The following is a 12,869-nucleotide window of genomic DNA, read 5'->3' on the forward strand; positions in this document are numbered from 1 at the left end:
GCATAATTGCCAGCATCTCAAGATTATACTAATTGATTGGACTAACTATAACTGGAAGAGAAAGATTTGATCACTGAGCTAATCGATATTCCAATAAGAGAGCCATATACTAAGTCTTCAACACTGTACAAGAAGTTAAAGTCTAAAACTATCTTGGCAAGAAAAAGTAGAACTAAGTAGTCTTTTGCATATTTGCCGCTCGTAATATGCAAAAGTGGGAGAAGTACAAGGAAAAGAAGCCAAACAGAGATAACCAAGATATACAAAATTGAGAGAACTACAGGGGAAAGAAGCCAAACAGGGAACACTACAGCATTTCAACTTCAAGGGCACCCTTAAGAGTATGTAGGAAACCGAGAAATCAAACAACATATACATCAAGATCCACCAAATGGTCATTCTCTTATTCTGTTGACTGAGGAACCTGTTGAGGCTTTTAAACGAGCATGCCGACCCTCTAACCTTGCTTCCAGTAATTTTGCCTTTAAACTGTTCTCTTTAACACCTCCTTGCAATTTTAAGGAACATTCAGATATCTTGATATCTGAAGCTGCTCGCTGGTTATTCCACTTCTGTACTGGGCTAGAAAGATTCAATGCATCTCTGGAAGCAGCTCCCTCACCAAATTGACTCATCCATGATGAGTGACTTTGAGACTCTTTCCCCTGAGAGCCACCATGATGAACATTGCGACATTCAGAAATTTCCAAATGGCTCTTCAATGTGCCATCACCTTCCTTGGTACAAGTATTTTCAGATTGATGGGACACAACAATTTCAGTCTGATCTGCTTTCAGTCCTGCAGTTTCACCATCAGCATCAGAGTTAATTTCCTGTTCTCTGTCTACAAGCTGTGTCTTTTTACCACATGATTTTGGGTTATCCATTCGGCCACCAAATTGCATGTGAAGGCTAGACATCTTTTGACTCATGGTACTATCAGAATACCTCATTCTTTTCTCCATAAGATCAGAGTTTCTCATTTGATCTAGTTTTTCTGTGCCATTTATATTAGGCGGGTTTAACTGTTCACGGTTCACATCAATATCAGCATCCATCGTAAGCTCAAAACATTGCAAATCGCTGGATACAGAATCATCATCTTCTGCATCACGAGGTGCACCAGTTGCCCCATTCAACTGGACAGACTCAAGTGATTGGCGCCGCAAGTAACCTTCTCGTCTCCCATTTTTACCATGCATTTCATTATTCTTAGAGACAGATGACAGTCTTGCTTGAAGAAAAGATTCGATTTCACCCCTTAATTTCTCTGTAATTGTGCTTTCCTCAGTCAAATCTCCCCTAGATTCTGCTATCTGCGTTTGCATTCGTTCATCTAGCCACGCTTCAGAAATATGAACAATTAGCCGGTCAAATTTATCATCGTAATCCTTTGTAGACCTTTGTTTCAACTCCCTAATTTCCTCTTCGGAATTTCTAATTCCCCTTGCAAACTCATCACAGAGGTCTACTAGAAGGCAATTTGCTTTCCTCTGTTTCTCTAGATCTTTCGCAACATTTAAGAATGCTGCTTTTACTTCAGATAACTCTTTACCTAACTTCCTGTGCAAGTTCTCAGAGCGTCTTCTCAATCGTCTCTCATCTTCAATTTCATCTCGCATCGACTGGACTGCTGCTTTAATCCGCTCTTGCTCTTTGCTCTTCCTAATCTGTTTGTTCTCTGAAACTTGCTTCATCAAAGAATCCACTTCGCAGCGATACCCTTGCTGCTCTTGCATCAGCTCCTGAATACGCACTCGTGCCTGCTGTAATTCCACCTTTAATCCCTTCACCAATGACACATTGGAAGCATGCTGTTCTTCCAGGCTCCAAATGCGATTCAGTACTTTCACTAACTCTGTTGATGTTTTAAGGTTATATCCTGTCTCTCCAAGCCTTCCCTTGCGATCTGTTGAACTGCTAGGAGTGATAGCTTGGTTATAAGCAGCAGCCTGCCAGGTGCAGAAACACAACCATAGTACACAGAACTGCAGAAGTTAAATATAGTCTGCACAGAGGTGTTGTGGAAAAATGGATGAAGGAAGCAAATAGAACTATAATAGCAAGTCTACCATGCATAATAGCAAGACGCTTAAATATAAACAAAAATTCAGGTCTCTAAATTGGCATGAGGAAAAAAGAAAGAGATAAACAGCCAATATAGCAAAGAACATGTAAATTGTATATACATTTACTATGAACAACAAAGCAGGTATTAAAGAATACTTGCAGGAGTAATATTTTTTTTCTTTAAACATCAATCAACCTAGTAATACTACAATGTCAGTAGCTCATTAAATTATGAAATAGTTCCAAAATTTATATTTTTTTTCCTAAATTAATTATGCTATGAATGAATACAAAAGCTCTGACATAACTACCTCTGCTTAGCTGGTTACTTCTACATAACTAAGTAAGAAGTACTAGTACCAGCTTGTAAGAAGTAGGACCTAACAAAGTAGATACCATATCATCTTCTAAAGTTTCAAAAGAACCTTTATAGTCATTGTTATATGCTTTTCTGATAGTAATGTTTTCAGAATTGTATTCCTAGAGAGCTGCAAAAGTTGTAATTTTGGTAATTGATGCATCGATCTTAAACAAGTTCCAAGAAGAACAAAAGCACATGTTTAAATTAGTATAACATAGCATTTTTACTATCCCATCTAACTAATGCACATTGATTGCACTCATAATGTGGTTGAGAATGGCGACTCCATTTAGCATATTGAATTAGATCATACTGTATTCTTTATCATAATAGCTTGTAATTTGCTGAGCAACATATCCTTCAATCAAATCATAGAGTGAGGACATTCTAACGAGATGACAACAAAAGACGAAATATAGACAATTAGTCAGAGAAGAAACAACATGTACACAGTTACCTCCATTGAGCTACTATAACTTGCAGGAGAAACTGGCTGTAGGGCTCGACTACAACTCCCATTCAACTTATGATGTTGGATCAATGAAGTGGCTACCTGCCTCCTCAAACTACCTGAACTTTGGGGCTGGATCTATTAAAAAGACTCTAGTTAGAAGAGAGTGACTGCTGTATATAGAGTGATCTGAATTTGATAACTAATAACTTTAAGTTAGCATAAAGCATAATATGTACAGCAGGACTGTAATAAGTAATAACTATTATTGTCACAGAACTCCAAAAATGGAATATAAGAACAGTCAATTTAAAGGTTTCTGAAAACCTTATTGGCTCAGCTAGAAGTTAACTGATGATAATATAATATGAATAGGATTTAAAGAAAATATTTATGGTGGTTAGGATTTTGAAAATATAAAAAAACAAAACTGCAACAAGCTGCACATCTGAGAAAAGGTCCACAGAGCAGCATGGAGACAGTACGACCAGATGAAATTGCTCTTCGTGTTATTATTTTCATAATTTGCAGTTTTCTGCTTCTGTTTGTAGCACCTTAAAAGACCATTTTTTTGCTACTGAACTACATAGTCTCTGATGCACCAAAATTCATGCCGAAGTTTCTAGCTGATGCAAGAAAGAAAAGTATTAACAAATTAATGATGAATTTACCAGGTACAAAGATACAGTTATAGTTAATTAGTATGTGCCTGATAGACAATTATTAATTTACACGCAATGCAATTACAATTATTTTCGCCTTACATAATGACAACATCCTTCTAATTTATTGCAGTTCCTCAAACAATTGCACTCATTTTCTTTTGAAAAAAAATTTCTGGTTCCTCAACAAACAAAGAATAACCTATTTGGATGGGCCTGGCTCAATTGCAAGCTCATCTCTTGGTAAGTTCATGCCATTTAACTTCGACATACCTCCTAAATGTAGAACTTTCTTTATCCATAATTATCTAACAACAAGAGTTCCTTTAATGAACAACAACTTGTTCATCATTGATTACCAGCAAAATAACTCATCTAATCTAAAGTTCTAAACCATACCCCACCTATGAGTTAATATGTTCCAAACATCAAAACTTTGGTTAATAATATCAAACTAATAATCAATTTGCAATGCAGAAGCTCACGCCGATCAGGGAAACGAAAACCTAAAAAATACTAACCAAGAAAAGCAAACCCTCACGACTATGAGAATAATCAAAAACCAACAACTTAAGATCTCCACAAAGAGAAACAATCAAACCCATCAATCCAACACCCAAAACGACAGAAATGCACAAAAAAAGACATACATACATGATGAGCAGGGCTAATCGACGACCGATCGATCTCATCCTCCAAGTCCTTCCCTTTCCTGTGATCTCTCCGGCTCATCTTTGACAAGTGAAGCAGTCCCTGCATCTCCCAGAGATTGGCGCCGAGCTGTCGAGCCGACACGGAGCTCCTCCTCGGCGCCGCCGCCGGCTTCTCGAGGCCATCGTCCTCCTCCAGCTTCCAGTTGGGAACTGGAGTACAAAGTCCTCCCTTTCTCCCCGCTTCCATCTTTCTCCTCAGCTTTAAGCCCAAAGGCTCCTCCTTTCCACCCCCAACACCAACTCCAACCTCCCCTTGATCCATTTCTACCCCCCTTTCCCCTTCCATTGCCACTTCCTCCTGCACTGAAATACTAAGGAGCAGCAGAGAAGGGAGAACAAAAGAGAATAGAATGTGATTTGATGGGGGATGGTATAGGAGTAAGGCTATGCACCTTTTTGTGCACAAATGTCAAAAAGTTTGAGACAAGGGAGGATTTAGTCCGCTGAAATCTGAACCAATCTCTAGTTTAGCACCTGGCCGGAGGAGACCCGAGAAAGGAGACAGAGATTAATGTGAAAAAAAAGTTGAATATAAGAGGATTAATTTCTTGAGGAATTAACGAGAACAAAATATACCCATCAAAAGTAGTGAAGATATAACAATAAGACAAGGACTACAAGACCATATGGTCATTTTGATAGTTACTGTTGAGCATCCAAAGGTGGCCTCATTGCATTACAGTTTTAAAGTTAATGGTTTTTGACTAATATATGGAATTAAATTAGACCGATATCGGAAAAATTAATGGTAAACGATCCAATCAAATCTTGGAAAAATAAACTAAATTCGATCTTAAACGGAAGTTCCAATTATATCCAACTCCAATGTTTGGTATATTTAAATACAAATTGCTAGAGCCCGTGATTTGCCAGATGTTATGTACTGGAAAATAGAAGGACATATGAAGTAAGCTACAGTTTGGGTTATATAAGATATCAAAGTCAATGTCGCCTTGCATATTTCTTAATACCCAAACCGCTGCACATCTCTTGTTTGAAATTATTTAATTAACTCCTCTAAAAACTTAAGAAGAAGAAAGTAGTGGTTTATTTGAATTAAAAAGATGAGGTAGGCCAATTTTCCACAGTATATTTCACTAATCAACCTGACCAGTTTCAGATGTCAAGGAGAGAATACTTTGGTGGTCCTAAGCCTAAAGCCTGTAATATTTGTATGAAGTTTAGAAGCACCTCAAATGTTGGACACTTTTAGCTTTATTCACTTCCTTCTATTATGGCCCTATATGATGCAAAGACTCTAGCTTTGTCTCAAGTAGAAGTAGGCACCAATGGCTTTGCAAATGAGGCACAAGAGGGGAGGTATCTTGGTGTTTCTGCTACTTAGTGGGAACAAAAAAATAGCATGCTTCTTGAGATGGTTATTATTTTGTCCATTGACATGAGCCAAAAGTGAGAAATTAGATGATGAGTTCAGAACAAAGCTACTGGCGTGATGTTTGGAGATAACAGGGCCCATCTCTCAAGTAAATTACTGAACTAATACTGTTGGATTCTAAGGAACTAGACCAGACAATGTAACTTAAGCTGGATCATGACCTGCGAAAAAGGGAGCAAGAAGAAACCATGGGATCTGTCTGTTCTTCAAGCAAATCGACAGACTAAGTTGTTTCTTGCAGAACAAGTGATGCTTCTCATTGTGCTGATTCAAGAGAACCAAACGTCATTTGATTCCAGAATGAAAACGGCACACTGAAATGTTTGAGATTGGCTAAGGATCGTATACGAGCATACTTAAGTACAAATAAAAAGGTTGTAGCACTAACAAATTTTTCTAAAGCTTGTTTGAGTCAGATTCATCTTGACGAAAAATTGTGCAAAGAAGCTCCTGAAAACGCAAAGCATAAACCTTGGAAGCTGGTGTTGAGATCAACGAGTCCTGCTGCAGAGATCTGAACACTTGCTCCACACGCTTAAGTATGCTATACCCTTGAAGAATGTCAACAATCCCAAGATATAGAACTACATTGTTCTTCTCTTCTTTTCTTGCTCTCTGACGTGACACGACATAATTTTCCATCCTCCGGACATCAACTGCACGTGCCGGCATCCTCAAACCAAGTTTACCCTCAGGTCTGCAAATTATCAGAATTTCTTGTAAGATTGAGGATGATGTAAAAAGTTGTAGTCTTATGGAAAGCAAAAATAATTTGTTGAGAAGCAGTGTAGTAAAACAGGAGTATATAATCCATCCATAGAATATGTGCTGTCATTAGATCATAGGCTCTAATTCCTAGTGAATACCAGATTTTCTCTCCCAATTTTTTATGGTGAAAATGGTGAGGATAGCTCCTTACACTATCTGAGCCGAAGATTGTGAATCGCAATCAGATATTGAATCTTGGTCTGAATCACTTTGCAATGAACTGTCCGCATCTGAATGCTCCCTCTTGCTATCATTTGACCCTGAATTGGAAATCCACTGACCCACTTATTAATTCATTAATTGTAAATAGTGTTCATGCATGGTCACATCTCAATAAATTTGACACACCATGATAAAGTAATTGTCTTAAATAAATCTGTAAAACTTGTTATATGGATAGATGATTCATATATACAATTGTGTTTCACCTATAGTAGGATAAAACAAATAAGGAACGATACTGTGCTGGAAGCTATTGAGTTCATGATACTTCTGATGCATGGTGATTGACTTTCTCCTAAGCCTAATCTGGAGCAGAAACAAGAACATGGGATAATTTTTTTGTGCTTTTTTCCGAAACTTATTTCTCATTTCCTTGTAATCAATACGGGAAACACTATAATGATCATGATGTAAGTTTGCCATTTGGTTATTATATTGGACTAGATAAATAAAATACATTAGCTTGAAATACCAAGGTTATCTTGCATACATAAATGAGGTAGATATCCATGAACACAGTATAATATCTATACTAGTGACAAACCTGCTAGCATGGATGTAGTAATGCATATTAATACGTGTACACATTAACTGAAATATGAATACACTGTCATAAATTAATTTAATATATCATTATATAAGTATTATAATATTTTAGTTCTTCCACTATACAAAACTCCATATGATGTATATTAATACATTTATAATCAGGTCGATCATAACCTATATTGAATGGTTATACATGATGCCCCTTGGTAGTGTGTGTTTAAAAGGGCCACAAGTAGTCTCACCACCATGATTTATGAGTGATGAAGCTATTGTGGTGACTTGAATCATTTTGATGTCAAGAGGTAAGCAAACATGTGGATATACCATCTAAAGGGTATCTATATAAATTTTAAGCCAACTATCAAATATCCTTTACCTGCTATTGATGCTGAAGAGGATGGACATTTGGTAACAGCATCGAAGGGGGTGGCGCTGACATGCATTCCCAGCAAGAGACCATAATCTACAATGCCTTCTTCTTCCAGAAAGTCACAGTCATGCTTAACTTGCCTATGGTAAACAAAGCAAAACAAAATTGAATCTGGAAGTGATATATTATTGGACTAAATTGCAGCTGCAAATGTACACTCTTAATCAGTTAACGAAACTATTGCAGGGTTGACTTTCATTATACTCAAATCTGATAAGCACTTGAGAATTAAGCACATCAATTAGTTAAGCTGATTAGCTGATGAAGAAAATATAAACTAGCACGAGTTACCACTAATATTATCAGCTGTTTAGATTTTACCAAGCTATTAGAAGCCATGTCTTCTACAGGTGGTAAGAGTGCTAAACGAACTAAAAACCAGAAAGTGTTTTTTGTAATGGGCAAATATGTTATTTATTCAGTGAGAGCAACAATAATTACATCATGCATCATTCTTGTCCGTCATGATGCAATACCTATATATCAAGTATCCACTACCATATGCAGATGACATGAGTATCCGCAATCTTAGAGAAGAAAAAAAATGCAATGCAGGAAGGTAGTGCAACAAAAGGGTTACAGATTTTGTTTCAAAAACCATTTTCTTAATCAATTTATGACAAGTTGTTCAAATAAAGTTTCACAGAGACTGTGTCATAACACTAAAATATATCCAATAACATGTATTAATTCTTGTTGTCATTCAACAAAACAGAGGCATTATTAAAACAAAACACACAAAATTAATGATGGGGTCTGGTTATTTTGATATTGAAGATCCTAAGTTCCAATCTGGCATATAATTTCGAAAGGCACAGCAAAAATCAGTTAGTCAAACAAAAGAACAGAATTGGAGAATTTTTCTATCTTCAAATGAAAATCAAATAAAAGAACTTACGATAAAATCTGGGTTCGTGTTGATGTGTCGAGATAAAAAGCAATGTTAAAATCTTCCTCTAGTCCAGATTTTGATTTTGCAACAGGGCGACTTTGAAGCGAGCTTTTGAAATTAAATTGCTTATGAATGCTTAAATCTGATCGAAGAATGTGCCCCATTACAAGAAAGCGAACCTGCTCATAGCAATACTAAACAATTTAAAAAAGGAACAAATAGACCTACAATGACAAAAATTAATATTGGATAACTTAGAAGTCCAACCAATCTAGGTTATGTTATTAATTGTTATGTTGGATTAGTCTCTCCATTCTAGGTTGCATGCCACGAACTTCCATAAAACCCATAGCCTCTTGACTCATTTAAGTAGCTACGCAATACTCGAGAATTATTTATTTTGTGATTTTCCTTCTTCACATAATGGATAAAGTTTTGAATTAAATTTGTGCATGAATTGCATGTATAAAATCATAAAGACACTAGAAAAAGGGACAATATAATCACTGTGGAGTGACCAACTATTCTTGAATGTGCAGATGTAACAAACATAGGTTTGACACAGGAACGGAGGAACCCATCTGAACTAATTGTTCATAAATGGAGACTAACATTAATAATAAGATAGGAAGAATACAAAAATAGCATTTATGAAAGTTTGCAAGGGTTAGTTACTTTGATCCTTCATTGAGATACTTTACAAAAGAAGAAGCAATAAATGGATGCCAGATTTTCAGCCCATGGTTATAGAGTAAAGTTGTCCCTATGTCTAATCATATTTATATTAGTAAATGTCGCTGAATTTGATTGGAAAGCCAACTTGATTTGCACTTCAAATTAAGGATCCATGTTCATTGATTAACTATGAGCTTGGTTACTTCAACACTACACCAGAGAAATTTAGCATGTCTCTTCAGTTTACGAACTTTAAATAACTCAAAGGAAAAAAAGTTAAAAACATTGCAACAGATTTTTCAGAACTAAAGTATAGGAAAATAACTATACATCTGGGGTTACTTTTCTACTATAATATATTGTCCCTTTTCCGAGTTGTCCAATTTAAAGGAAAACTCTTATCTCCACAAAGAAAAATTTTTCTTGCTGGACAAACAAGCATTTAAATATAATGAGTAGTAAATAAAATCATCATCAAGCTTAGCAACTAAGTGAAGAGCAATCCTTTTTTATTTTGACTGGGAATCAACCAAAATGATACAACAATTCAGAATGGATCCAAATATTACTTGTTGATGTAAATCAATATTGTTATCTGCTAGTTCATCCATTGCCAATTCAGGATATAGAATAAATGGTCTTCGCTTTGCACATGTTTCCTATAGACTAATGGTTGTCTGGAATTAAATTGCCAAATTCTTTCCTGTGGTTCTCTACCCTCAAGTATATTGGATTAAAATTAAGTAAGAAAACAATAAAGAAGACTAATAACTCAATAGCATCCACAAAGATGGTGAGAATACATTGTAGTGATATTAAAATTTACTACATAAGATTACTATGATATTCTTAATAATGCATGTCAGATATTAGATACACAATTAAAATGTCAAAAGCCTACCTTTTTGCCTCCTGATGCCTTCACTACATGAAGTCCATAGAATTTTGTAAGCAGAGAATTTTTGTACTTCTGCATGTGACGGAAGTAATTCGGTAGAAACTGCAGAAGTACCTAAATGCATGGAAAAATAAGTTTAAGAACATCTTCTGCAAGATTTTCTTGCAGACAAGAACAAAAAAGCAATCATAAGATTCATAACCAACTAACAGCTTTTTAGAGCACAATAAAGTGAAGCAAAAAGAAATCAATGAAATACTTAAATTAGATTACTATGAATAGAATAATCTGTATTACCTTACTTTCACACTTGGAGATGATCTTTACAATAAACTTTTTGTTATGAGATAGCTGAAAAGGAATGCCAGTCTTTTTTGCCGAATTAAGTTGCATAATTGTTTCGTGGCTACGAATTGAAACTATGTAGCCATCTGCATCAATATCTTGAAGTTCCTGAAGAGTCCTACAAATGGATACAGAGAATCAATTCATATTGGCTCACAAGCATGATTATTAATTTCTAATTACATCAAGGAGGAGGCATGAAAATGTCAATCTAGTACAATATAATCTAGCAAGTTTAATAACCACATTCTAAATCTTTTACTTTATATAATACATCATCTAACAGCTGAAAATTGGATTGGAACACAATCTTACTAGATAAAAATACAAACAAGAGACAGAATTTTTCCTGTAGCATTTTTACTGTGCCATGAAATATATTGCTTCAAGGAAAAATCATTAAGGTGATGGCATATCACGTAGGAAAGCTTATCAATTTACTTGCAATTCTCTGCTGCTTCAATATATTCTAATGTTGTAAATATCTCCAAGAGCAATAAAGAAGCCTCACATAATGCATAGTCATATTTATTTCTGGCAAGGATTTTCCCAGTAAGTAAGACAGTAAAATCCATGAAAATTGAAATAAAGAAGGGAATATCAACATTCATAAAATAATATCTACCTTGGAAAATGTAAATGAAAAGAAGAGGTATCTTAAAGGCTATATTTGATGGTTAAGCTTATAATCAACTAAATAACTAAAATTGCTGAGGAAGAAGGAAATGGTAAAAATGGCGAGAATAATAGAGATAGATTCTCTGAAGCAACCCTCATTCCTGAGTGCGTTATGCTTTTGACTGTATCTAGTACCTATTTAGGTTGCTTCAAGGATGTACTTCATTTGTAGGCAAAAACCAGAAAGCCTTTGGGAATCGGCAGGTTTGCCAAAAATTTTCATGGTTGGTTGGGAAAAGCTCAGATTAAACCATTGCCAACTCTGTTGTGTCTCTTACAGTGAAGCAAAAAGGACAAATCAAACAGTCTAGATTAGGAAAAAATGAGTCAATATCTCATAATCAGTAAGCAAAGCTGATAAGTGAGTTGCAGGTATTGTGGTAATGCAATACAAAGACATCCAAGAAAACTGCAATTATCCTGTAGCTATAAGCCTATAAGTCTGTAATTCAGTAAATGAACAATAGATTAATATGATAGGTCATAGCACCACACTAAAAAGAAAAAGAAAAAACACCAAATTCTTTAGTTACGTGAAGATAAGTTCAATAGGTGAAATCAGTAGATCTATGATGTCCTTGAAGGAATCCTCGATATTTCATTTTTGTAATGCTTTCAAGTCTATCTGTTGTGATTGAAAGTAGAAACCTGAAAACTTCAGTGCAATAATCAGTCCACTGAAAATCAACACACATGGCTCGAGAATCTGTAGAACTAACTGAAGGAAGTTGTATGCAGTAAGTCGAGCTGGAGGCAAAATCGAGAAGAGAGAACTCTTTCTGTGAGATCATTGTGCTTCATTCCACATAGACCTGCATTTTGATTTTAGTAATGCAATACATCACCTAACGATGGAAATACAAAGATCAAAGGAACCATGCCATAGGATCACTTACTTAAATTTTTTAAGAAAAAGTTATACCATAAAGCTCGACATGACAATAGAATATAAGGAATCACATAAAAATGACTATCTGTGGATAGTAGTACTTGGTTCTTCTATAAATTAGAGAAATGAACTAAAATAATGTAATAATAAAATTGAGTCATGAAACCAAATTTCTTTATATGTCTCATATAAAAGAACATGGCAATAGCCTGCGGATATCAGAGCAACAAAGCATTCCCATTAACAGAGAGATTGCAAAAATAAAGAACATCAAAATTCCTTCCAGAGAAAATTTCCTTCTCTCTTTTTCATTACATTTTGTAATCACTATCCAAGCAGAAAAATATTGCATTAGTCCAAATTGTGTCCACCATCCCCAGCATATATCAATCAAAGAATCGTTTTCTAAAATGGTGATTCAACCAAAATCTCCAGAAACTAAGAATACAACGAGTACCCAATAAAAGCCCAACTTGAGTTCTTGTGTCAAATCAAGCCTCAATATAAAATTAAAGAAGATTCAAACAGATCAAGGATACGTGCTGAATACTCAAACGGGGATTCCAAATAAAAACAAAACAAAAAACCATCAAAGCCTTCCAAGTCATTTGGTTCCAATAAGAAGTAAAAGAAACCCATCATATATCAAATAAAAATTTACCTCTCAAGCAATCGCTTTCCTCGCGAGAGAAACTGCTTCCCTCGCGAGAGCAATCACAAGCAGAGGTATGGAAGTAAAGCAGACCCATTTTAAGGGGCCACCTTGTCGAGATGAAAGCAGTTGTCGCAAACTTGGAACAGGGTGGATTCAAACCAATAGTCCAAAGAAGAAGGCTCAGATTTGGGGGGTCCAAAAACGGATTCCAGTGC

The 12,869-nt window shown here is 35.6% G+C and overlaps 2 protein-coding genes across 5 annotated transcripts; both read right to left on the bottom strand.

Annotated features, from left to right (window-relative positions):
• Window positions 1–55: 55 nt before the first annotated feature.
• LOC140768210 (uncharacterized protein At5g41620-like) lies at window positions 56–4,708 on the bottom strand. Of its 3 annotated transcripts, none has more exons than XM_073108389.1 (3): window positions 4,199–4,708; window positions 2,889–3,014; window positions 56–1,952 (listed from the first exon to the last, which is right to left on the bottom strand). In XM_073108389.1, the coding sequence occupies exons 1-3, from the start codon at window positions 4,541–4,543 to the stop codon at window positions 396–398; spliced, it is 2,028 nt and encodes a 675-aa protein (XP_072964490.1). In that variant the 5' UTR covers window positions 4,544–4,708; the 3' UTR covers window positions 56–395. The 3 variants fall into 3 exon arrangements, with proteins under 3 accessions (XP_072964490.1, XP_072964489.1, XP_072964491.1); XM_073108388.1 differs by having other exon boundaries at window positions 2,889–3,020; XM_073108390.1 differs by having other exon boundaries at window positions 2,889–3,020; window positions 4,195–4,335.
• Window positions 4,601–12,860, bottom strand: LOC140768212 (phosphatidylinositol 4-phosphate 5-kinase 10-like). 2 transcript variants are annotated; one of them, XM_073108393.1, is made up of 9 exons: window positions 12,661–12,860; window positions 11,759–11,922; window positions 10,385–10,550; window positions 10,091–10,201; window positions 8,521–8,693; window positions 7,569–7,702; window positions 6,573–6,681; window positions 6,125–6,350; window positions 4,601–4,731 (listed from the first exon to the last, which is right to left on the bottom strand). In XM_073108393.1, the coding sequence occupies exons 2-9, from the start codon at window positions 11,899–11,901 to the stop codon at window positions 4,720–4,722; spliced, it is 1,074 nt and encodes a 357-aa protein (XP_072964494.1). In that variant the 5' UTR covers window positions 11,902–11,922; window positions 12,661–12,860; the 3' UTR covers window positions 4,601–4,719. The 2 variants fall into 2 exon arrangements, with proteins under 2 accessions (XP_072964494.1, XP_072964493.1); XM_073108392.1 differs by lacking the exon at window positions 4,601–4,731 and having other exon boundaries at window positions 5,913–6,350.
• Between the last annotated feature and the right edge of the window lie 9 nt (window positions 12,861–12,869).

The sequence above is a fragment of the Typha angustifolia genome, chromosome 10, assembly GCF_048772165.1.
Source record: "Typha angustifolia cultivar Huaian chromosome 10, ASM4877216v1, whole genome shotgun sequence".
NCBI lineage: Eukaryota > Viridiplantae > Streptophyta > Magnoliopsida > Poales > Typhaceae > Typha > Typha angustifolia.

Coding starts and splice junctions, on each gene's coding strand:
- LOC140768210 (XM_073108388.1), bottom strand. CDS start 4,543: ATGGAAGGGGAAAGGGGGGTAGAAATGGATCAAGGGGAGGTTGGAGTT. Junction 3,021..4,198: donor CGATTAGCCCTGCTCATCAT/GTATGTATGTCT, acceptor TCTTTTTAATAG/ATCCAGCCCCAAAGTTCAGG. Junction 1,953..2,888: donor GTTATAGTAGCTCAATGGAG/GTAACTGTGTAC, acceptor TGCACCTGGCAG/GCTGCTGCTTATAACCAAGC.
- LOC140768212 (XM_073108392.1), bottom strand. CDS start 11,901: ATGATCTCACAGAAAGAGTTCTCTCTTCTCGATTTTGCCTCCAGCTCG. Junction 10,551..11,758: donor TATTGCACTGAAGTTTTCAG/GTTTCTACTTTC, acceptor ATCCATTTGTAG/GACTCTTCAGGAACTTCAAG. Junction 10,202..10,384: donor TCTCCAAGTGTGAAAGTAAG/GTAATACAGATT, acceptor CCATGCATTTAG/GTACTTCTGCAGTTTCTACC.